Source organism: Pristis pectinata, chromosome 6 (genome assembly GCF_009764475.1).
Source record: "Pristis pectinata isolate sPriPec2 chromosome 6, sPriPec2.1.pri, whole genome shotgun sequence".
Classification (NCBI taxonomy): domain Eukaryota; kingdom Metazoa; phylum Chordata; class Chondrichthyes; order Rhinopristiformes; family Pristidae; genus Pristis; species Pristis pectinata.
In genome coordinates this window covers 22,152,423-22,178,263 of record NC_067410.1, presented here as the reverse complement: position 1 = coordinate 22,178,263, position 25,841 = coordinate 22,152,423, and the positions used below count along the sequence as shown (strand labels likewise).

General features: G+C 39.0%; 1 protein-coding gene across 8 annotated transcripts in view; it reads left to right on the top strand.

The window, feature by feature from the left end:
- wnk2 (WNK lysine deficient protein kinase 2) overlaps positions 1-10,848 on the top strand; it is a 148,581-nt gene extending 137,733 nt beyond the window's left edge. For 6 of the 8 annotated variants that reach the window (XM_052018418.1, XM_052018417.1, XM_052018416.1 and 3 more), the window contains 3 exons: positions 7,613-7,654; positions 8,017-8,282; positions 8,868-10,848. In XM_052018418.1, coding sequence (XP_051874378.1) covers positions 7,613-7,654; positions 8,017-8,282; positions 8,868-9,221 — 662 coding nt within the window. In that variant the 3' untranslated portion in view covers positions 9,222-10,848. The remainder of the gene's footprint in view (positions 1-7,612; positions 7,655-8,016; positions 8,283-8,867) is intronic. The other 2 variants (XM_052018422.1, XM_052018421.1) reach the window with 1 other exon arrangement.
- The last annotated feature ends 14,993 nt before the right edge of the window (positions 10,849-25,841 follow it).

Below are 25,841 nucleotides of genomic sequence, written 5' to 3'. Positions count from 1 at the left end.
GTGGTGCAGAGGAGCTTCACCAGGTTGATTCGGGAGATGAGGGGGTTAGTCTATGAGGAGAGACTGAGGTGCCTGGGACTATACTTGCTGGAATTCAGAAGAATGAGAGGGGATCTTTCAGAAACACAAAACTATGAAAGGGATAAGATAGAGGCAGGAAGATTGTTTCCACTGGTAGCTGAGATGAGAACTAGGGGACATAACCTCAAGATTCAGGGGAATAGATTTAGGACAGATGAGGAGAAACTGCCTTTCCCAGAGAGTAGTGAATCTGTAGAATTCTCGGCCCAGGGAAGCAGTAGAGGCTACCTCATTAAATACATTTAAGACAGAGTTAGATAGATTTTTGCATAGTAGGGGAATTAGGATTATGGAGAAAAGGCAGATAGGTGGAGCTGAGTCCACGGCCAAATCAGCCATGATCTTATTGAATGGCGGAGCAGGCTCGACAGGCCAGGTGGCCTACTGCTGCTCCTATTTCTGTTGTTCTTGTGTTCTTATACCATCTCTTGTTCTTCTGACATTAGTTCGACCTGTAGTGATAATTTCACAATTTGCTAGTTAAGGATTAAAAGCAGAACAAGTGCAGTGATTATTCACTTGAATTTTGTCTGTAAATAGGATTTCTTCTATTATCTTCAATTATTAATTAGCATTTGCCTGTCTTAACTACCTTTCGTGCTTTGTTTCCATTTGAATTTGCTGTGTCAAACTAAATGGTGATTAGGATTGATAGATGCAGTCTCCTTGAATAGATATTGGAACAATTGAAAACTATCCTCGTAGGAACACCCGAGGTCAAAACTCTATTTAGGAATGTTATAATGTCTTTTTGCATATCTCTTATTGCAATGTGTTTGGAGTCCTACAGTCACCTGGCAAGCTGGATGGATTCTGCTGCATTGTGGTTTTTGACAGATTTTTCCTGGTCTTTTTGTCCATCACAATAATTGGGTAAGTGGGCAGATACTTGGCAGATGAAGTTTAATGTGGATAAGTGTGAGGTTATCCACTTTGGGAGCAGGAACAGGAAGGCGGATTATTATCTGAATGGTGTGGAGTTAGGTAAGGGGGAAATACAAAGGGATCTAGGAGTCCTTGTTCATCAGTCACTGAAAGTGAATGAGCAAGTGCAGCAGGCAGTGATGAAGGCTAATGGAATGTTGGCCTGTATTACAAGGGGAATTGAGTACAAAAGCAAAGAGATTCTTTTGCATTTGTACAGGGCCCTGGTGAGATCACTCCTGGAGTATTGTGTACAGTTTTGGTCTCCAGGGTTAAGGAAGGATATCCTGGCTATAGAGGGCGTGCAGCATAGGTTTACGAGGTTAATTCCGGGGATGTCGGGACTGTCTTATGCTGAGAGGTTGGAGAGACTGGGATTGTACACGCTGGAATTGAGAAGATTGAGAGGGGATCTGATTGAAACATACAGGATCATTAAGGGATTGGACAAGATAGAGACAGGAAATATGTTCCAGATGTTGGGGAAGTCCAGGACCAGGGGGCATGATTTAAGAATAAGGGCTAGGCCATTTAGGACAGAGGTGAGGAAAAACTTCTTCTCCCAGAGGGTTGTGAATTTGTGGAATGCACTGCCTCAGAGGGCAGTGGAGGCCAATTCTCTGGGCACTTTCAAGGAGCTAGATAGGTTTCTTATAGATAGGGGAATCAAGGGATATGGGGACAAGGCAGGAACAGGATATTGATTGTTGAGGATCAGCCATGGTCTCAAAATGGCGGTGCAGACTCGAAGGGCCGAATGGTCTACTTCTGCTCCTATTGTCTATTGAATGACCAAGCCACCAAACTGAGCCTTGCTCCATTTGTTGAGGTCACATTTGTGCACTTCATTGCTGGAATGTACTATTTTTGTATGATTAGAAGACACTTTACTCCAGTATCATAGTACATTACATTGAATGGATTACTCATGAGATCCATTTAGTTCCACAGGGAAATGTGGCAGCTAACTATCCTTGTGCATGATTCCACAAACAGTAGGTGAGTGAACTGAGAATCAGTTTTGGTAGTGGTTGAGGAAGTAATATCAGCACAGGGCAACATAACTATTGAGAAGACACACCTCTCATGGTGCCATGGGATGTTTTGTATCCAGTAAGTCAGAGGATTGGACTCAGTTAACATGCCATCTGAAAATCAGTATCCTTGATACAATAGAAATCTTAGTATTAACAGGCAAGAATGCTACCAAAAGAATGGGTTAATTCAGGTTTCAGTACAATTTTAATTAGCTATCTTCCTTGCTGGCAAATCAGTTGTGCAATAGAGGTTGAGAATGTAAAGGAATAAATGCCCATACTCATGAATACAGAAACAAGAATTCAGAAAGCATCTTCTCTTTAACATTATGTTGAAACAAAATTGAAGACCATGCATAAGTAATTGGTAGGAGTTGTTGTCTGCTTACCTAAGAAATTATGTCACAGCTTGCTGTCTGGTATTTCAAGCTACTCCGGAATTAAACATTTGTTAGTGTAGCTTGCAAAAAAATGTACACTATTAGCATGGCTTGGTATGCTAATCTGAACATTTTACAAATGAAACTTTCAGATGAATTCTGTAGCATTCAACGGGTTTGGGAATGAATTTGACAAATCAAACTACTTCAAAATTTGCAGAGAATATTTTGGATAGTAAAGCTAAATCTGATTTGACAATTACCATTTTCCTGCAAAGTTATGAATATTAATAATTAAGATTCAAATATCAGTTGTGCAGTTGGATGAACTTGTAATTTTCAGAAACATTTCAGTTTTCAGATCATCCTTTCCTGACAATACAGTAATACTTTGCAAAGCTAAGGAAAGTTCCTCAAGTACCTTGGCCAAATCAGGACTAGTTCCCAGAGCTACTTAGAATTTTCAGCACATGAGCAGGTCACTTGGCCCATTGGATCTATAATGTTTATGCTGCACACAAATTGCCTTCCAGTAGAAGGACTGCATGTATAACTGAAGATCAAGTTATGAAAATTAAAATCCAACATCAAGAAGCTACATTTTCTTTCTGCTAAGTTTCAAATATTGAGCTGTATTTTGTGGCTTCAAGAAGAGACTGCACTATTTCTGCAAGTGGAAGCAAGAGGGTAACCATTTTTGGCAGATTTTATCTACAATTTTTAATAATTGCAAATTACCCATTAGGTAACTTAAATTGAATGTGTTTAAGGAATTGGATTTTTGTTTGTATTGAATCTGATATCTGAGAACCCAGTGGTATGGAAGTTCTTCAATTTGAAGAACTTTTGAATTGATGACATGACCACTTTGCTGCAAAATCTTGTCAAATTTACTTCTAATCAAATCCTGAAAAGTTCTATTAGAAATATCAACGTGCTATCCATACCAAATCACTTGCATCTTTATAGGTTCCTACTCCTTTTTGCCTATTACCCCTCTCCCAGCTGGAGTTCCTACCTTCTTTCCCCTGCACATTCATCCCTGGTTATGATTAAGGTTAGCTCCCAAGCTACATCCATTGATGGGGTTTTTCATAGGGGGACCTACATTTCCTATGATCTGAAACTTGCACTTCAATGATTCTGTGAAAGGGAATATGGATCTTACAAGGTTGTTCACCATGTCATCAGGCTGTATAATTTAGCCTTAAACTAGTAACTAGTTTTCCTTCTGCATAAAATAAATAAAGCAAACAGTTAACAATGAATCTTACCAATACTGATAATAAATCGCCTCAAGTTTTTAAAACAAATCATTTGAATCCATTTCAGGGTTCAGTTTGAAAATCTTGATCAATGCAAGGAATATTTGTTTATCTAATCCCATGTTTGCATTGAGGTAATCAGTGGCACATACTTTTCTTACAGGTTAACAGCTTTCTCTGAAATGGATTTTGTCTCTTTAGCAAGATATGTCAATTGATCAATATAATCATTTGAAAGAGATTTCAGGCTTGCATGGGTATGCAGTTACATCCTATAATCTGGCAGTTCAAACAAAATGAGTCTGCAAGGTTTAACAGTAAATACCATATTATGTGATTGACAATACAATAGGAAACTTCTCGCTCCCTAAAGCTTGAAATATTCTTTAGGTAAATTAGTTTCCCATTCCCTATCAAAACTTGAATTGCAGCTTTTAAGAGACAGCCAAATATATTCAGTTTAATTTCTCACATGGCCTATTTACAATTTCATGCAAGATATGTAGAAGTATGAAGCAGTTTTAATTTTAATCTATTTTTCATTAACTGATACGCTGGGAAATATGGGCTTGATTTTAAATAGTTAATTTTGAACTTCTCTAGACTCTTTATGGAAAATCTCTGAATTACTTTGCATTTGTGGTTTAATTCAGTAGTTTGACTACCAACGCAAAGAATTACAAGAATTTATTAACTGCTACCATTGCCTTTTCATGTAACGATGCAGGTTGCCTTGTTATAGCATCTTTGATTTCAAATGAGCATTGATAATCTCATGCAAAATGGAGCCAACACTTCCACCAGATTTCAATTTATCTGGAAAACAGTGAAGCATTTAAAAAAAAATCAACAGTATAAAATGAATGTTTAATCAGAGGAATATTCACAAACTGAAACGTGCAATTCTGAAATAATGCCCCTAGCAGCCACCATCTGTGTTCACTTCAACTTCACTTGGAAATCCAACAGTAATGCTAAAGGAGGACTGAAAATGTAATTATGTAATCTTTTAGAAAGAAAAATCTTTATTTTAAAAAAAAGTGCTGAAGCATGACCTTGATAGGGTAGATGTAGAGATGTTCCATCACATCCCCAATATTGAGGCTGTAGTTGACTAAGTAGCACAGTTTGCATGCCCAACATCAGACTCCTGAAACAATATTCTGAGTTCTGTCATGAACAGGGATCACCAGGTAGAGAAGGGAAATGGGAAAAGATTCAAGATGTGTTCAAAGCCTCCGTGAAGAAGTGAAATTTCCCTGAGTCCTAGAATCTCTGGTTTCTAACTGCTCAAAATAGAGAAGGAGCATTTGAGATAGCATTGAGAATGTCAAGACTATGCATAGGGAGCACACAGACTGTGTGCAAGTGGGGCTAGGAGTGGACCATCTCACAAACCACCATCTGCTTCCCCTGCCAGCCACTGCCTGTCCCATTTGTAGAAGAGTGCAGTTCCCACATTTATCTCACTAGTAGCTCCTGAACTTTCAAAACAGGAGTGGAAATAAGTCATCATACATTCCAAAGTAGTGGATAAAATGGAGAAATTTTCATTTGAGGGAAAACTTGGGACCATTCATGTACGATTGCCATTATTAATCAAATAGGGAATTCTTTACCCTGAGAATGGTTAGTGTGGAAAAAGCTACCAGAAGGAGTAATCATAGTTAAAATGCATACAAGAGAAAATTAAACACCTGAGAAAGAAAGTAGTAAATTAATAGGATTAGTTGAAGACAGGAATGGACTTGCGAAGCTGCAGGGTCAAATGGCCCGTCTCTGTGCTGTAAATTCTGTGGACCGCTCTGTATTGTGTGATGTACCTGAACTGTGTTTAAAAATATTATGGTTTTATTAAAAGCTGGTTGAATGACTATCATGGATTTCACACTGTAGGCTTTTATTGGTATGACCATGTGGCTTGCAGGTGTTTTGCTGCTTTATGGGCATCAGGTACCAGATTTTACATTGTGAAGCAAGCCACAAAGTGACAGATAATTTTCTTTCATTTATTATTTATATAAGGGATGTGCACTTTTAACATAACCATGTTGTCCTTGTGTTCATTGGTGGATATGACACTCCCGTATCTCGGTACATGCTGTTAGCATTGAGCATGACTGGACCAGATACCGCAGAGCCAGATATAAAATTATCTAAACTTTAACAATGTGTTATGACTCCTAAAAGCCATGGCAGTGTATTTGCCATTAAGTTGAGCATGGGGCCTAAAGTTTAACTATTATTTAATGGTTAGGATTTTGTGATCAATGGCAAAGATAAAGCATTCTTTTTTTTTACTCACACCACTTGCTGTTAGGCATTTATTCAGTCAAATTTCTGGTAACAAGTAGTGATGTTGCCATCAAGCTGCCTGATCAGCCAATTGCATTGAAGAATAAAAAAAATGTTGAAACATGAGGAATTAGAATCAATACAAAATTAGTATCTTTTGGGCAAAGTTTGTAGGGATATTCACAAACTTAAATGTGCAATTCTGAAATAATACCTCCAGCAGCCACCATCTATGTTCACTTCATCCTTTTTTTAATAGTTTTTTTTCCAAAGCTCAATAACAAAATATAACAAAATTGTAGTATTGTACTGCAAGTAATCCTTGCATTACTTTAAGTTCTCAACAATTCCCTTGATTCAGCTGGAGAAAGCATCACAACCACAGAGCTGTAGAGAAGCTACTAAATCACTGATGACAAATTCCAGATCCCACCTGTAGAAATCCAGAATTTAGTCTTATCTGCATTTTATATCATTAGAAAATGAAAACAATTTTAGCATTGTTATAATTGCAAAATCCAGACTGTTATAAGAGGAGGGTGAATGTGTATTCCTTATGGTTCTACTTTTTAATCTAGGTAGTATAGAAATATTCTGGGCTAGAATTGGGACTGAAATGTGGAAAGTTGTTTCTCCACTCAGCCTCCCTAATTTGGCTTTTCAACTACTGTGCCTGGCAGTTGTGCATCATATTGTTATTTATTTGTGGATTAAGTTGTGCAAAAATTGTTATTAGTTTAAAATCAGTAATATTTCTTTGCCAGCACAACTTGCTGTATGGAACCCATTTGAGAGAGAAAGTATTTTCAGTGTGTGAAGGAAAGGAAATCTATTATAGAAAGTAATATTTCCCCATAATAGATCTTTTGTATTTGTATTATTAATGCAAATTTAACTTGGATTTTAAGGTTTGCAAGCATTGTGTTGTGACTTCTGCCCATTGATATCTAATGGCCACAGACCTGCAGAACAATATATCTTTATAATAATGAATGTTACAACTTATGTGCAGTCAGACCAATTAGCTTATTCTTTATTCCAGCAATCTGAATTAGCCATTATAGTTTGTGGCATTTTATCTGTTCCCCATTCCCAACTAATTTGGGATTATTTTCCAGTCTGTTGGGAAAATAATTTTAATATGCCTTATTTTGATATAATTTTAAATTGTATGCCTGGCTGATATATTTTTGAGGTTGTATTTATGTACAATTTCAGTTTTAGTAAAATTGTATTTTCATTTCCATTTGAAAACATTTAATGCCTTTTTATTTTCTATAAAACTAGTAAAATGCCATTTTTATTAATGGAGAATTTTTAAAAAACGAAGAAACATTTAAATGTGCAACAACATCCAAATTTTAACATGGAAAGAAAAACAATCGTGCCTTCTTTCAGAGGTCACAGATGCAAACTTTGCTGGTGTGGCTGCACAGTGAATGTTATTAGATTTTATTTGTGTTAAATTGAATATTAAGATTAGCCTGTTAATTTCTTAACATTTGAACCACTGATTTTTTTTAATCAGTCAAGTTAATAACTTTGTATTGCATCATCTGACCTTTTCCATTATGGATGTTTTAAATAGTTTAAGACTTAACTGTTTTTCTTGTATCATTTTACTTTGTAGGGTCTACCCTGAAACGGCTATGCCTAGGCAAAGATCGCAGTAGTAACTATCCAGTTTTTGTTCTGCTCTTCTCTATACATAGCATGAGCTTTATTATATTTGATAGAAATTAGTTATTTCTGTATTTACTGTGGAGCTTGTTTTACATTTTTAGGTTAGATTGACACATCGCTGGTGAACTGTTTGCTTTGCCTCAATACAAATGCATGTGCTTCTGCTGATTTGTATGCATTATGGATATGTGAATTTAATTTGTACCAGCATTGTACTCTAACATACTGATTCCTTCAGTTTGTTTTTAATGACTAAATATTTATTTGCAGTTGCATTTACAAAAGATAAACAATTTAAAATTATGCCATGCTGCAATCAATACATTTGATTTTTTTTCTTTCCTCCCCCAGGGTCTTCAAGTAGCAGTAGTACAAATCATTCAGTGCAGCAGGTCCTGCACCAGCCCCAGCCCCAACAGCAGCCACCTCAACAGCACACTCAAACAAACAACAGTAACAACAAGAAGGGAACTTTTACAGATGACCTGCACAAGCTTGTAGATGACTGGACCAAAGAAACAGTGGGAGCTGCACAATTCAAGCCTTCTTTAAATCAATTAAAGCAAAACCAACATAGATTTGATATGGAAGTCAGGCAGAAACTCTCCCAACTTGATGTGAGTGAGAGCTTTGCATCTTCATTTCATGCTGTGAGCTGATAGTGAATATTTAACTCAAATTTTAGGCACAAGACACAAAACTAGACAGGATTTAATGTGAAAGTAATAAACTTGTTATGAATGTTGTATATAAATTCATTCTGGGGAAAAAACTATTGAGCATTTTCATTGACTAAATTGTACTTCCTTATTTGCGTTTGCTTTTAGATTCACTACACCACATGTAACTCAGTTGCTCAGACTACGTTTAGACAACCTCCAGGTCAAGTAATGCCTGATCTTTCTGGTTAGGATTTTAACTGTTTTCCTAAATGATTAGAAAACAGTTAAAATTGACGCACTTTTTCATGATAACTGAAAACCCTGCATCTCAGAACAGTACTTTTTAGCAGTAGACTTGAAGCTGTATTACAGTTAATCTCTGGGATATAAACAAATCTAATTTTATTTGCCCTTGTGTTTGTCAAATTATGTGTATCTGAAATGTGGTTTACACATGCACCTTTTTGTTCTAAACGTACTGGAATTGTATCATAATGGCAGTTTATTAATCACATTTATAAAACTTTGTTTTCATTTTAGGGAATAGCTGCACCAGGGAAGATGAGAAAATTTTCTGCTCCAATGACATGTCCAGCATCAGCTGCTTTAGCACCAGGGAAATCAACAATACCACCAGGAATGTCAGCCACTCCTATTCCTGGTACAGTACCTGCTTACATGCTGCCTCTGTGTCAGTATGGTGGAGTGATCCCAACACCACTGTATGGTGTACAATGGCACGGTCTCTCAAGTTCAGCATCGCAGCCTGGGGTGCTAAATACTCAAGGAATATCTTCATTTCCATCTCTCAGCAAAGGGGGCCTACAGATGTTTCCAGTACCACTCCAGAAACCTATCATAAACCCATCTGGGTCCAACATGAGGACTACTTAGCTTTGTTGTGAAGAATCTGAGATAAGGGCATGGGGAAAACAATTTTTGAGAACAGTTTTATTTAACTGCTTTCTTTATACAGACAAAATTAAATATAAGATCGTAGCTGAATATTATTGGCAGCCAGAGTGGGCTTGCTAGTGCACATAGCCATACACTGCATTGAGCAATCACTGTGAAATATTTTCACAAGTTGCTGAAAGCTTGATAGTTCTTGGGTGATAGTTGCATTTGTCTTGCAATTCAGACACTTTATATTTTGCTTTGTATATTTAAACACAAAACTAAGTTACATTACTTGAATGGATATTGAGATATATTTAATAACCCTGCAGGAGTACAGTGCCTTGAATTATGCTTTTCAGTTTTCACTGGAAAGAAACGTTTAGAAGGGTTTTTTAAGTTTCTACTGTGGTCTGCTGGACATGTTTTAGTTTAGTTATGAAAGGCTAGATGGTTTACAAGATGTCTATTGGGTAATTTAGCTATCTGCACATGAACAATGAGTATTTATTTGTTGCTTTACTGTCTTTGCCACATGGAAGTAACTAAATGCTGCTAGAATTCTCTCCCTTTTCCAGGGGCTTAATATCACATGCATAAAAAATGATTTAGCTGCTGTTCAATCTACTGCTACTGTAGGATAATGAAATAATTTTGATTCTAAATTTATTTAGGAGAAAAATAAAAACCTTTTAAATGCTGTGTTTAAGTATCTGCACATATATTCACCCATGTTGTGGTATTGTTTTAGAGAAGCACTGAACTTAGTTTGAATTGCAGATTCATCAACAGTATTAACATACAACAATCTGTCTTGTTTTCCATATTTTCTTTTGATTTTCAAAGATATGAACAGTTTTGATTTATCTACACTTAACCATGAAAAGATTTGACTGGAAGGAATGTACTTCAGAGATGGCACAGAATGACTTTTATCAGTTTGTTTAGTTAAATTGTACCTTACTCAGCATATGAGTTGCTTTTTCTTTCAGCATAATGTATTTTTGGCAAAGGGAACAAATTGTACTGTTGTATCGTTAAGCCTTTTGAAGAACTTGAAAAGATAAAATACCAAGTGGAATGCAAGGGGGTAAGCAAGGCAGAAGAGGGGGTAAGCAAGGCAGATGCAATACTTTACAAATTCAGTTTTGAAGGTCTACTGCTCTGATTTCTTTCCTGCAATATTTTATAGGTCCATGCTGAAGGCAGAGATGACTTGTGCTGCCAAGCTGTGAAGAATTGTATTGTAACTGTACTTCTGATTATTACTATCTAAATTATTTTTCTTTAGTTTATACCCTTTAATATTCCATCAATTCGGTTAGAATTGGAATTTTATAGAACATTGTGCAGAGTTTTCTGCCTTGGCAAAATATTTCCTGTAGTAAGAGATTTCTGTTCTCTGTTATTTGTATCTTGCATTTACTTGTTTATTTGTGTCTATATGTTTCATGAGCAAAAATGGAAAATATAATAAAATCAGACATCTAATGCTTGCACTAAGAACAGTTGGATTGCTTTGCTTGTTAAATAGCTTTTCTTTGTTTTACTGACATGGTCAGTGGCACTCAAATCACAGATTGTAACTGTTTAAGGATATAAATAAAACATATTTTGTGCTTGACTTTTCATATGCAATTGTAAATTTTTTGTGTATCACCATAGAAATCTAATCTAAGTTTCACTATGTAGGCAATGGAAGCAGAACCTTATTTTCATTTATTTTCAATTTTTCTTAGATTTTGTCATGAAATGGTGAGGGCATTTTAATTTCCAATGATGCATTTAGAGTGGACAAAATGAGAGTTTCCTTCCCTGAAGTTTAACTTAATCAGTTTGAAATTAACAGACCATCTGTTTTAAGGTTTTTTTCTCTAGTTCCACTTAACAAATTACTAGATATACTGAGTTCATTTTCACAACCTTTTCATTGTGTGATTTTAAACTCTCAACCAGTTGTTACGAGATGAGCACCATAAAAATTGCACTGTGCTTCAGCCTTTAGTACCCACTTATTTAGGATTTTAGAAGAAAATGGACAACTTTAATTTGCACCTTTTTAAAAAAAAGTTTTAAGTAAGCTAGCACCTTGGACCACTTTACATACATTAAATTAATCAACATTATTATGTGGTAAACAATGGCTAATTTGTACAGAACAAGATTCCACAACAGCAAATAGAATGAGGAGCAAAAAAAAATAAGCTGTTGTAGGAATTGTGGGCTAACCAGCCTCTGGAGGCAGAGATGACTGACGTTTTGGGTTGAGACCCTGCATCAGGACTGTACTATTCTCTTGTCTCTTGCAATTAGAATGAATTCATATATGCCTTTAGTAGTAATTAAGTGGAAAATATTTCCTAAGATATCTGAAGTGGATGCTTTTACTCAATAATGGACCTTTTAACATCACCCGAATGGTCCGATAAGGCCTCTGTTTAATGTGTGATGTGGAAAATGGCACATCTAACAATGTAGCATTCCTCCTCATTCAATACAAATAAATTCAATAATCCGCCTGGACTCTGTTGGGTGGAACACTGGCAGATGGAATTTAATCCACAAGTGCAGCATGATGCATTTTGGAAGGTCAGATAGGGGTAGGACATGTACAGTACAAGGGGGCACTAAGGAATGTTGATGAACAGAGATTTTGGGGTTTAAGTCCACAGTTCCCTGAAAGTGGCAACACTAGTCGGTAGGAATGACCAGGCTTATGGCATGCTTACCTTCATAGATTGAGCCATGGTCTGTAAGAATTGGCAATGTTATGTTGTAACTTTACAAAACACTGGTTCAGTCATACTTGCAGCATTGTGTACAATTCTGGTTACTGCACTATCAGAATGATGTAATTGCACTGGAGAGAGTGCAGAGGATATTTACCAGGCTGTTACCTGAATCAAGGGACTTTAGCTATGGGGATGGATTGGATAGACTGAGTCTGTTTTCCCTAGAGTGAAGGAGACTGAAGGATGACCTGCTCAGGACTGGCCTGGTGGGCAGCATGGACAAGTTGGGCCAAAGGGCCTGTTTCCGTGCTGTATTACTCCGTGAATATAAGCACATAAGATTGAGAGGTGTAGATAGTCAAATCTCACCCCCCCCCCCCAAAAGACAAGAGGGCATAGATTTAGAGGAAGGAATTTTGAAGGGGATCTGAAGGGTACTTTTTTTTATTAAAAAGACACACAGCAGTTGATATTTGGAACTTGCTGCCAGAGGAGGTGGTGGAATCTGACACAATTACTATATTTAAGAGTCATTTAAGCAAGGCGTAGAAGGATACAGTCCAAATGCTGGCAAGTGGGATTAGTGTAAATAGGTGAAAATGTCAGTTGAAGGCCCTGTTTCTGTACCGTATGACTCTGCATCATACTTAAATCTCCAGATTTCTGATGTGGAGTTGAGAGTATTGCTAATTGACCTAAACTGTCAGTCTTCTTAGAGAGATTGTTCCCAGTTTTTTTTCTGTACAATCTCAATATCTGCATTTGTATTTGTACTTTGGTTGAATCAGAAATTAACCTGTGTGTGCAGACTTTGAAGATGTGCAAACATTGTCCATGAAACTAAATTGTCGACATAAGTTAGACTATTCAAACTTTAATGCAGATATAAAAAGTAAAAAAAAAACAATCTTCCATTCGTGGACTCAGGTATTTGAGGAACCCTGTATGGAATCACAGGTGAGGCAAATAATGCTTGATTGTATATGGGTTGTTTGGGATGTCATATGCTCCTTTTCTGTTTATGCATGGTCTAGTTACTCATGTTGGAGAGATTTGAGGTGTTCACTGCCTCCTCGAATGCATCTAACCACTAGAGCTGGTAAATCGTAATCAGAGTCTTGATGTTGTGGTTGATGGCCCTTGGAAAGGACACTGACATTGGTTTAACTATCCTGCTGTTGAATTGAGGATTTTGCATTGGTGGTGCATGTCATTGTTTTGTGATGCCTACTATATGTTATGTCTCCAGCATACTGTAGGGCAGGGACTACTACTGCTTGGTAAACCATAAACATAGTGCTGGGGTTGGGGCCTTGGTCTCTGAACACACAAGTTGCCAAGTGCTGGAGGCAGTGGTGAGTCTTATCATTGTGCTGCCTTTGCTGAGAGGTGGCTCCCAAGATAGGGAAAGTGATTCTTGTTATATCAGTATCAGGTGCCCCACTTTAGCAATGATATAAAAGGCATGAGAGAGAGTTATTAAAATAATTCCACAGATGACTGACTTCAGTTATGTGAATAGACTAGAGAATCAGGAGTTCACTGAACAGAAGAGGATACAAAGGCATCTGATAGAAGTATTTAAAACCATGAAGATTTATAGGAAGACTAGGTGGAGTGAAACTGTTCCCAATGGTAGAAGGACCAGGGAACATAGGTGGATTAGCAGAAGTACTGAAAGTGACATAACTTTTTATTATATACAGTGAATGCTTAGGGTCTGGAATGAGAAAGCAGTTTCAAACGTAGCATGGAGTTCCAAGAATCTGAAGGGGAAAAAGAAGGGCTAACTGAGTGAGCAGTAACTGGCTTTCTCTTGCCTGGACCTAAGACAGCATCAAAGGCCTGAGTGTTGTAGATATCCTACAAATGTGATCGTAATTGGCAGGGGTTGCTGTGCTGTGTAGTGGGGGCCAGTTGGTAGAGGCAGTTTTCTTCAGCGAAGGCATCAGTAGTGACTTGGAACTCAAGGGCCAAATATACACGAGTACTATAAATGATATTGGGGTGACCTTGGTTCTGGAGTGGAGATGAAGGTTGAACAGTTTTCTGTTTGCTCCATAGATCAAGCTTCCCGCTGGAATGGAAATTACAGGTGAGTTGCAGCTTTGTTGCAAAGAAAAAGAAAATTGGTGACTGATAATCAATGCAGGGTTTCGATCTGAATTGTCAACAATTCCTTTCCTCCCACAGATGCTGCTCAACCCACTGAGTTCCTCCAGCAGATTTTGTTGCTCTGTTTAAATCTCCATTGTGAAGTCTCCATTCCAACCACCACACTAAAACAACCCTGACCAAAAAGCCAAATCTTCTAAATGAGATGTCCCATTCAAGCAACCATGGGCCTTTAATATAGTCAACCACACAATCTTCCAACACCAACTTTATTGTCCATTTCAATTGGATTACTTTCGTTTTGCCATCAGATTTTGGCTGGATATTTCAAATGGTGACATTTCTTACCACATCCAGCTTTTTCTCTGGTATTACCCAAGGCTGACCTTATCCCCACTGCTTCTTTCCCTACCTTTGGGCCTTGGTTAGACAGCTGCAGGAAATCCAAAAGCAGCTAGCCACCAGCTTGCCAGTCAGTAGAAAATCCAGCTCATTACCATGGCAGTGGAAAGAAAAACCTGTAGTGAAGGTGAATATGAAATAGAAACAGTACAAGTCAGACTAAGGAACAGTGATGAAATGTGGGACTCTGCTGGGAGTTCTTTCTTGGCATTAGGGGTATAATGAGGGAATGCATAAAAGAAGAAATTAGCAATGCATTTTCAGGGAAAAGTGATTTTATTGAAAGATTTTTTTTCATGTAGACTGGCAGGATAGCCAGTGTTGTTGACTTTAGAATACAGTTGAGTTTTATAGAACATTAAAATTGACAATGCTATATTGAGGAACAAATCATAATTAGCAAGTGAAATTTCTGTGAATTATGACTAATATAATTAAATGTGGGATAGGTTTGAGAAAGGGAAGCACAGGTCACAGTTTTGCATTTAAGCAGGAAAAATGACAAAATTTGGCATTTATTTAATGCCTTTAACTTCAAAAGCCAGAATAAATTGGGCTGAGCAAATAATAAATAAAACTATAGACAAACTATCGGAAAGGTTTTAAAAAAAACTTAGAACATTACAAAATCATTGCATTATCCCAAATTGACAAAAAGATCTTGTCATGCTCTGTAAAGGCTTGCATGAATGCAACTTGGCAACTGTGTCAGAGCTGTGAAGAGTAACATGAAAACAAGGTAATTGGGTGCAGAATACATTAATGAAAAGTTATGATACCCAGACTAACAGTAAATGTTTTGTAAATACACACATTAAGTGAGACTGCAAGCCCATTAAACACCAATATAGATTGATTGATTGATAAATGTTTAAGATCCCATTTGAAAAATGATACAATGGAAAGTCAAAATACCAGCAGTACAAAAAGGAACCTAAAAACTAAATGAAGGGAAGGAATTAATTTGATTTAAGAAAATATGGAGATAACACTTCCCCAGGAGATATCTGCTTTAAATGCCTTGTTTAAAAAAAACAGGTGGGGAAAGGAAAGAAAAGAATTTTCTGAAAAATCACTGGATTTGGGAATTGGACTGCAAAAGTCACATTGTTATTTAAGAGCAGTGAGAAAATGACCAATTCTAGTCCTGAGGGTTGTGGGCTAATTTTGTTGTAAACCACCCCCCCCCCCCCCCCCCCATTTTAAGGAACCAAGAGATTAAACAAAAGACTACTTTTCACAGGTTTAGACAACAAGGATGTAAAGACAGGGTTGAATGAATTGGTACAACAACAATGCTTCTCATTCTTTCTGGATGTCCTTATAAACAATATTCATAATTCCCTGTCTAATGTTTTTGAACTTGGGGTGGGGGGGGGGGGGGGAAAGAGAGAAGGAGAAGAATGTCAACCAGATTAGACAGACATTATCTACTCTTCACTGGTTCAAGTACTCAGTCATTCTTCCCTTTGATGATAAAATGAAGGTAATTTCCCTACAAATTAACCCAGAGTGAGCAAATTACAGAGACAGAGCAGGCAACTAAATTGTAAGTTAATTTGATCAGGTCCCAACTAACAAAGCTACTGCAATGGATACAAAATAAACAAAAAGACTAAAGGAAAGTTTGCCATTATCTCAGCACTAGAATGCAAGAGGGAAGAAATTCTGCTTCAGTCCGGAGCACTGCAGTCACCAAACCTCAGGAAAGATTGATCTTGAAGTAGGTATGGTACAAACTTAGAGTGATACCACTTCAGAACCACAAAGGATTAGAGTCATAGTCATACAACACAAAAACAGACCCTTCAGCCCATGTCAATCATTAAGTCTTATCCACACTAATCCCATTTACTAGACCTTGGTCAACAGCCCGGGTATTTTGAGCACTAATCCAGATGCTTAAATGTTATGAGAATACCCCCCTCCACCAGTGTGTTCCAGATTGCCACCACCACCCCCCCCCCCACCCTCTTGTCTGTCACGTAAAACCTATGCCCTTTGGTTTAGACACCTCTGCCATGTGGAGAAGTTTCTTATTGTCTCCCCTATATCTTTCATAATTTTGTATACCTCTATCAAGTCTCCCTTCAGCCTTCTCTGTTCCAAGGAAAACAAATCCACCAATGCATCTCTCCTCACAACTCCATCCCAGGCAATTCCTGGTGAATCTCATCTGCACCCTCTTCAGTGCAATATTATCTTTCCAATAATGCTGTGACCAGAACTGCATACAATATTCTAGCTGTAGCTGAACCAATGTTTTATAAAAATTATACCAAGATCTCCCTGCTTTTATACTGTGCCCCTGCTAATAAAGGCAAGCATCCCGTTTGCCTTTTTCACTGCCTTATCTAACTGTGCTGCAATATTCAGGGATCTTCGGACTTTAACCTCTCCCCATTTCAGTCTGAGGTTCCCAACCTCTTTAAGATGACTACCATCATTCCAGTACCTAAGAAAAACAAGGTAATGTGCCTTAATGACTACCACCTGGTGGCTTTGATATCCACCATCATGAAGTGCTTTGAGAGGCTGGTCATGGCACGCATTAACTCCAGCCTCCCAGAAAACCTCAACCCATTGTGATTCACCTACCATCAAAACAGGTCTACAGCAGACACCATTATCCTGGCCCTACACTCATCTCTGGAGCATCTAGACAGTAAAGATACCCATGTTAGACTATTGTTTATTGACTACAGCTCTACCTTCAATACTATAATTCCAAGCAAACTCAAACTCCAAGATCTAGGACTCAACACCTCCCTCTGCAACTGGTTCCTTGACTCCCTGACCAAAGGATCGCAATCAGCAAGGATGGCAGCAACACCTCTGACACAATTATGCTCAACACTGGTGCCCCACAAGGCTGCATCCTCAGCCTCCTACTCTACTCCCTATACACATGACTACATTGCCAGATTCTGCTCTAACACCATCTACGAGTTTGCGGATGATACCACTGTAGTGGGTGTATCTCAAACAGTGATGAGTCAGAGTACAGGAAGGAGATAGAGAGCTTAGTGACGTGGTGTCATGACAACAACCTTTCCCTCAATATCAGCAAAACAAAAGAGCTGGTCAGTGACTTCAGGATGGGTGGGGGGGGGGGGCAGTGTACATACACCCATCTACATTAATGGTGCCAAGGTCAAGAGCTTCAAGTTCCTAGGAGCGAACATCACCAATGTTCTTGGCTGTGGCATCTAAGTCGTTGGCCTGTCCTGGTCCAACCACATAGATGTAACAGCCAAGAAAGCTCACCAGCGCCTCTACCTCCTCAGGAGGCTAAAGTTTGACATGTTCCCCCTTGACACTCACCAACTTTTAGGATGCTTTTTATGGTGCATCAATATCTGGATGCATCACACTTGGCATAGCAACTGCTCTGCCTGGGACTGCAAAAAACTGCAGAGAGTTGTGGACACAGCTCAGCACATCACAGAAACCAGCCTCCCCTTCAATGGACTCTGTCTATACTTCTCACTGCCTCGGTAAAGCAGCCAGCATTATCAAAGAACCCATCCACCTAGGATATTCTCTCTTCTCCTCTCTCCCATCAGGCAGAAGATACAAAAGCCTGAAAGCACAGACCACCAGGCTCAAGGACAGCTTCTATCCTGCTGTTAAGACTATTGAACGGTTCCCTAGTATGATAAGGTGGACTCTTGACCTCAAAATCTACCTTGTTATGAGCTTGCACCTTACTGACTACCTGCACTGCACTTTCTCTGCAGCTGTGACACTTTATTCTGCATTCTGTACTGTTTTACCTTGTACTATCTCAATGCACTGTGTAATGAATTGATCTGTATGCACAGTATGCAAGACAAGCTTTTCACTGTACCTCAGTACAAGTGACAATAATAAATATTCCAATTCTTATTAGACCACCCAAAATGCATCACCTCACACTTTTCAGGATTAAATTCCATCTGCCTTGGCCCTGTTCAGCTTACTGGCTAATCACAACATTCAGAATCAAGTTTATTATCCTGACATATGTCATGAAATTTGTTGTTTTACAGCAGCAGTGCAAGACAAAAATTACTATAAATTACAAAATAAGTAAATAGTGCAAAAAGGAATAATAAAGTAGTGTTCATGGGTTCATGGACTGTTCAGAAGTCAGATAGCAGAGAGGAAGAAGCTGTTTCTAAGTCATTGAGTGTCGGTCTTCAGGCTCCTGTACCACCTTCCTGATGGCAGTAACGAGAAGAGGGCATGTCTGGGATGGCGAGGGTCCTTAATGATGGATGCTGTCTTCTTGAGGCACCACCTCTTGAAGATGTCCTCGATGGTGGGGAGGGTTGTGCCCATGATGGAGCTGGCTGGAATCTACAACCCTCTGCAGCCTACCTATATTCTTAAATCAATAACACTACCAATTTTCATACTTTCTACAAACTAACTAATCATACCTCTACATTGTTATATACGTTAATGAGTTGAATATCAAACAGCAAGGGTCCCATAACTGATCTCTGTAGTACACTAATGGTCACAGGCTTCCAGTCATAAAAGCAACCCTCCACTATCATTACCAAGCCAATTTCAGATCCAATTTGTCAACTTGCCTGGATCCCATGGGCTCTAACCTTTTGGACTAGCCCTCCATGTGGGACCTTGTCAAAGGCCTCAATGTCTATGTAAACAACATCAATTGCACTGCACTGACCTCAATGTACTTCAAAAAAGAAAAAAAACATTATATTAGTCAGGCAGGATCTCTCTGCAGCAAATCAGTGCTGACCATCTCAGATCCAAATGTAGATTAATCTTATCCTTCAGAATTTTTTCCAAAAACTTCCCTACCACTGACGTCAGACTTGCTGGTCTATAATTACCTGGTTTATCCCAACTGCCTCAGTTGAATAAAGGTACCACATTTGCTGTCTTCTGGTCATCTGGCATGTCACTTGTGGCCAGCAAAGATGTAAATATGTCTGTCAGGGCCCCAGCAATCTCCTCCCTTCCTCATCAGACCCTGGTGATTTATCCACCTTTATACCCATTAATGCTTCATTTCCCAACCAAAATCTCCAACCACAATATTTTTCTCCTTCTTGAATACAGATTGAAAACTGTATATTTAAGACCTCATCCATGTCCTCTGGCTCTATGCACAGGTTGCCCCTTTGGTCCCCAGTGGGCCACACTCTTTTCTGAGTTACAATCTTGCTCTGAATGTAAGAAAAGATATCATTATTAGTCACATGTACATCAAAACACACAGTGAAATACATCTTTTGCATAGTGTTCTGAGGGCAGCCTGCGAGTGTTGCCACACTTCCGGTGCCAACATAGCATGCCCACAACTTCCTAACCTGTACGTCTTTGGAATGTGGGAGGAAACCGGAGCACCTGGAAGAATTTTCTTTAATCCTATTTGCGAGCAATATTTTATGGTCTGTCTTTCCCCTCCTAAATTTTAAGCATCCCCCCTGCACTCCTTATATTCCTGAATTGCTTCCCCCATTTTCAGTGCTCTATACTTACTGTATGCTTTTTCCTTTTTTAAACCCTTGGACTTGGGTTCCCTGGACTTCCTGTCATTCCTACATTCTTATGGGAACACATCGACTTGAACTCTCACTATTTCACTTTCAAAAGACTCCCATTTCCCAATTGTAGATTTACCTGCAAGTAGCTGCTCCTGGACCTGACTTTTCCAGGTCCTGTTAAATTATATTTAAATCAACTTCCCCCACTTCAGACACTTAATTTCTGGACTATACTTATTGTTTTCTATAACTACTTTGAAACCTACCAAGGAAAGGTCACTATCCTCACAGTGCTCATCCACTGACACTTGCTCAGTTTCATTTCCTAGGATTAGGTCTAGCACAGCCTAGTAGGACTGTCTATATACTGAAATTCATTATGTTGAATTGTATTCTGAGTTTAGACAGTTAAGGGGTAATTTGATCAAAATTTTGTAAGGATTTTATAGGATGCATACAGAGAAGCAATTTCCCCTGACAGAATTGAGAATAAGTGGATATAATCTTAATATTAAAATTAAGCTATTTAGGACTGATATAGGAATTTGAATTTTTTTTAAAAAACAGTAAAGATGAAATTGCAAAATGTTCTGCCCTCAACACCGAGTGTGCTAGATCAGTTGAAATTAAGACAGAATGCAAGCTTTGAGCCAAGGATATTAAAGGATCTGAATCAAAGGTGAGTGAATAGAAATGAGATTCAGCTAAACAGTGATGTGAATGAATTGTGGACAAGGCTGAATTGTCTTAGATATCATCTATATTTTGGGTACAAAGCAAGGAGTGATGAGAAGAGTTTCAGATTTAGTATAATGTTGGTAATGCCAATGTAAATTTTCCATAAGGTTTTTGCATTTACACATTAACTGGCTATTACATGCTCCATTGTGTATCCTTTCAGCAACGTGATTGTTATTGGTTGCTATTTGAACTTGTCCAGAAAGTGATCATTTAAAAGTCCTGATGAAGGGTCTCGACCTGAAACATTGACTGTTTATTTCCCTCCATAGATGCCACCTGACCTGCTGAGTTCCTCCAGCATTTTGTGTGTGTTGCAGAATCTTCTCTCTTCATTTAAAAGTGGAATTTTTTTCCTTTAGGTGGTGATGTAAAATTTAAAATGGCTATTGCTTTTAAAACATTTATTTTCCCCAATTCAGCTGTTCTTTTCCCTTTCTGTACTAGATTTAGTGTTGAATTAATCCACTAATTCTCCTCCTCTGCAGGTGTTCCTACATGCATATATCAGTCCATTAATCTCACCGGTTAGAGAGAAATGCTGTTTATCACATTGCTCATTAGGCACAATTGTGCCCTTTCTCTTGTGCTGTTATCACTCACTTCCTGCAACTTATTGGGGGCGGGGGGTGTGAGAAAGTCATATTTAAAATCAAAATACAAGAATCTAAATCAAATAAATGCACAATAGTGAAGGCAAATTTTGCTCCATTTTTCTGAATTAGCTCACTCCAATTCCATTTCAGTAGCAAAAGACATCTACTTTAAAAAGCAACTGTTGAAACAGTTGGTAGATACAGTCTTATTTCCTGCTGTTCCATGCTCACACTTCAGTGGGTTGCACAACCCCTTGGAAATCAATTCTGCCACAAACTTAATGCAGAACAAAAGAATTTAACAGTAAAGAATGGCTATTGAAATATTTAACTTGATTCGTAAACTATTCTCAATGTTATTGATGCATGCATGATGTGACTGACCTTCAACCAGATCTAATATGGTATGCAACCATCTCCACCAGCTATTGATCAGAGGTGATTAGGAATCCAAATCATTGCAGCATTTAAATCAAAGTGTATAATTGATACTTGGTTCATTAGTTCTACTTTAATGCCCCTAATGAATTGGACAGGAACATTTTGCATTGTTATTTGATCTGAATTGTTAGGAGGTCTTTGTTTATTTAGCTTCCCAAGTCTCAGGAACATGGCTTGTTTCCCCATCAAAAAAATATAAACTTCTGTATTCAAACATTATTCACTTCCTATAAATTATGAATAACTAAATCTAGTCAGAATAGTGCAAAAAAAAATTACTGGAGGAACTCAGTGGCTCAGGCAGCATCTGTAGAGGCAAAGGGATGCAGAGTCATGACCCAAAATATCAACTATCCACAGATGCTGCTTCACAAGAGATCACAAGACAAGGGAGCAGAAGCAGGCCATTCGGCCCATCGAGTCTGCTCCAAGGAAAGGGAAATAGAAATGAGAAATAGGGAATGGGGGAAGAAGAAAAAAAAACTATTCTAATCCCAATTTCCGGCCTTATCCCCATATCCCTTGATATCCTGACTATTTAGATATCTATCTATCTCCTCCTTGAACGCCCCCACTGATCTGGCCTCCACTGCTGTACGTGGCAAGGAGTTCCACAAATTCACCACCCTCTGGCTAAAGAAATTTCTCCTCATCTGTTTTGAAACTGTACCCTCTAATTCTAAGATTGTGCCCTCTGGTCCTGGACACACCCACCAAGGGAAACAGCCTAGCCACATCTACTCCGTCCTTTCCTATCAACATTTTAAATGTCGCTATGAGGTCCCTTCTCATTCTTCTGTACTCCAGTGAGTACAGTCCAAGAGCCGACAAACGCTCATCATACATAAGCCCTTTCATTCCTGGAATCATCCTCGTAAATCTCCTCTGAACCCTTTCCAACATCAGCACATCCTTCCTAAGATGTGGGGCCCAAAACTGCGCACAATATTCCAAATGAGGCCTCACTACTGCCCCGTAGAGCCTCATCAACACTTCCTTACTTTTATACACTATACCTCTCGAAATGAATGCCAACATAGCATTCGCTTTCTTTACCACCAATCCGACCTGGTGGTTAACCTTTAAGGTATCCTGCACGAGTACCCCCAAGTCCCCTGGTACTTCCGTACTTTGAATTTTCTCTCCTTCTAGATAATAAACTGCCCGCTTATTTCTGCTTCCAAAGTGTACAACTGCACATTTCTCAACATTGAATCTCATCTGCCATTTCCTTGCCCATTCTCCTAAACTGTCTAGGTCCCTCTGCAACCTTCCTATCTCCTCAATACTCCCTACTCCTCCACCTATCTTGGTGTCATCCGCAAACTTAGCCACGAAACCACTTATTCCATTATCCAAATCGTTGATGTACAAGGTAAAAAGCAGTCCCAACACCGACCCCTGCGGCACACCACTAGTAACCGGTAACCAACCAGAACGAGATCCTTTTATTTCCACTCTTTGCTTCCTGCCAACCAGCCAATGCTCCACCCATTCTGCTATCATACCCGTAATTCCATGACCTCTCATCTTATTAATCAGTCTCTTGTGAGGTACCTTATCGAAGGCCTTTTGAAAGTCTAAATACACAACATCTACCGCCTCTCCCTTATCCACCCTACCTGTGATTTCTTCAAAAAACTCCAATCGGTTGGTCAGGCAGGATCTTCCCTTCACAAAACCATGTTGGCTAGGACCTATCTTGCCTTGCGCCTCTAGGTATTCCGTAACCCCATCCTTGAGGATAGATTCCAATAATTTTCCCACCACTGATGTCAGACTAATAAGTCTGTAATTTCTTTTATGCTGCCTCCCACCTTTCTTATACAATGGAACTACATTTGCGACCCTCCAGTCCTCCGGAACCATGCCGGAATCTATCGATTCCTGGAAAATTATCGCCAATGCCTCCGCTATCTCTAAAGCCACCTCCTTCAGAACCCGGGGATGCACCTCATCTGGTCCAGGAGACTTATCAGTCTTTAGCCCATTTAGTTTTCCTAGCACCTTCTCCCTAGTAATCTTAACTGAACTCAGTTCCATTTCGTGAGACTCCTGACTAACCGGCACGTTGCTGATGTCCTCCACGGTGAAGACCGATGCAAAATATTCATTCAATTCCTCTGCCATCTCTCTATCATCCATTACAATACCTCCTGCACTGTTATCAATTGGTCCTATATCAACCCATGTCTCTCTTTTACTCCTTATGTATTTAAAAAAACTCTTAGTATCCTTTCAAATGTTATCCGCCAACTTCCATTCATAATTCATCTTTTCTTTCCTAATGACCTTCTTAGTTTCTCTCTGCAGGTTTTTAAAAGCTTCCCAGTCTTCTGTTTTCCCCACTAATTTTTGCTTCTTTGTACGCTGCCCCTTTTGCCTTTATTTTAGCCTTCACCTCTCTTGTTATCCACATTTGTGCCTTTTTACCATTCAAAACCTTCTTTATTCTTGGACTATATCTATCCTGCAATTTCCTTATTTCCTGTAGAAATTCCTTCCATTTCTCCTCTGCCGTCCCTCCAGCCAGCTTACTCTTCCAATCAATTAGGGCCAACTCTTCTCTCATACCATTGTAATTTCCTTTGTTCCACTGAAATATCGATACACCAGTTATCAGCTTCTCCTTCTCAAACTTGAAACTGAACTCAATGATATTGTGATCACTGGTTCCCAGTGGTTCCTTTACCTTTAGTTCCCTAATCACCTCCAGTTCATTACACAGCACCCAATCCAAAACAGCCGATCCCCTGGTGGGCTCTTCAACAAGTTGCTCCAGAAAAACGTCCCTTAGACATTCCACAAACTCACTCTCCTGAGTTCTACTGCCTTACTGGATTTCCTAGTCCACCTTCATGTTAAAATCCCCCATAATTATCTTCACATTGTCACTCTGGCATGCTTTTTCTATCTCAAACTGCAACTTATCGTCCACTTGCTGACCGCTATTAGGGGGCCTATATATGACTGCTACTATTGTCCTTTTACCCTTGCTATTCCTTAGCTCCACCCACAAGGATTCCACCTCCTCTGACCCAATGTCCTTCCTTTCTATTGATTTTATATCACTACTAACCATCGTGGCCACACCTCCCCCTCTGCCTACCCGCCTATCCTTCCTATACACTGTGTACCCCTGGACATTCAGTTCCCAATCACATCCATCAGAAAGCCATGACTCGGTGATTGCCACAATGTTGTATTTATTAACCTGTAGTTGTGCCACTAGGTCATCTACTTTATTCCTAATGCTACGTGCATTTAAATATAGTACGTTTAGTCCGGTATCTGCTATTAATTTTGTTGTACTTTATTGTTCAGCAGATTATCTTGACTTTCCACCTGTCTATCCTTCTTACCATCTTCACTACATACTACCTTAGACATGTTCCTATATACCTCATCCCCTATCCTAACATTCTGTATCCTAATATCCTGACTTGTTGTACTTCTATTATTCAGCAAATTATCCTGACTTCTCACCTGCCTGTCCTTCTTGCCATCCTCATTGGACTGGTTTCTATAAACTTCCTCCCTTACCTTAGCATCTTGTAACCTAACATCCTGGTTTCCATCCCCCTGCCAGATCAGTTTAAACCCTCCCCTACAACTAAATTAAACATTCCCGCCAGGATATTGGACCCTTTGGAGTTTAGGTGCAACCCATCCTTAGCGAATAGGTCATGCCTCCCCCCAAAAAAGGTCCCAATTATCCAAAAATCTGAAGCCCTGCCCCCTGCACCAGTCACTCAGCCACGCATTCATCTGCCAGAGCTTTCTATTCTTCCTATCATTGACATGTGGCACAGGAAGTAATCCTGAGATTACTACCCTTGAGGTCCTACTTCTCAACCTTCTCCCTAATGCCTTGTATTCCTCCTTCAGGACCTCTCTTTTTCTACCTATGTCATTGGTACCTACATGTACCAAGACTTCTGGTTGCTCACCCTCTCCCCTCAGAATATTCTGGACCCGGTCCGTGATATCCCGTACCCTGGCACCAGGGAGGCAACACACCATCCGAGACTCATTGTCGGTATCGCAGAATCTGCTATCCGTACCCCTTACTATAGAATCCCCAAT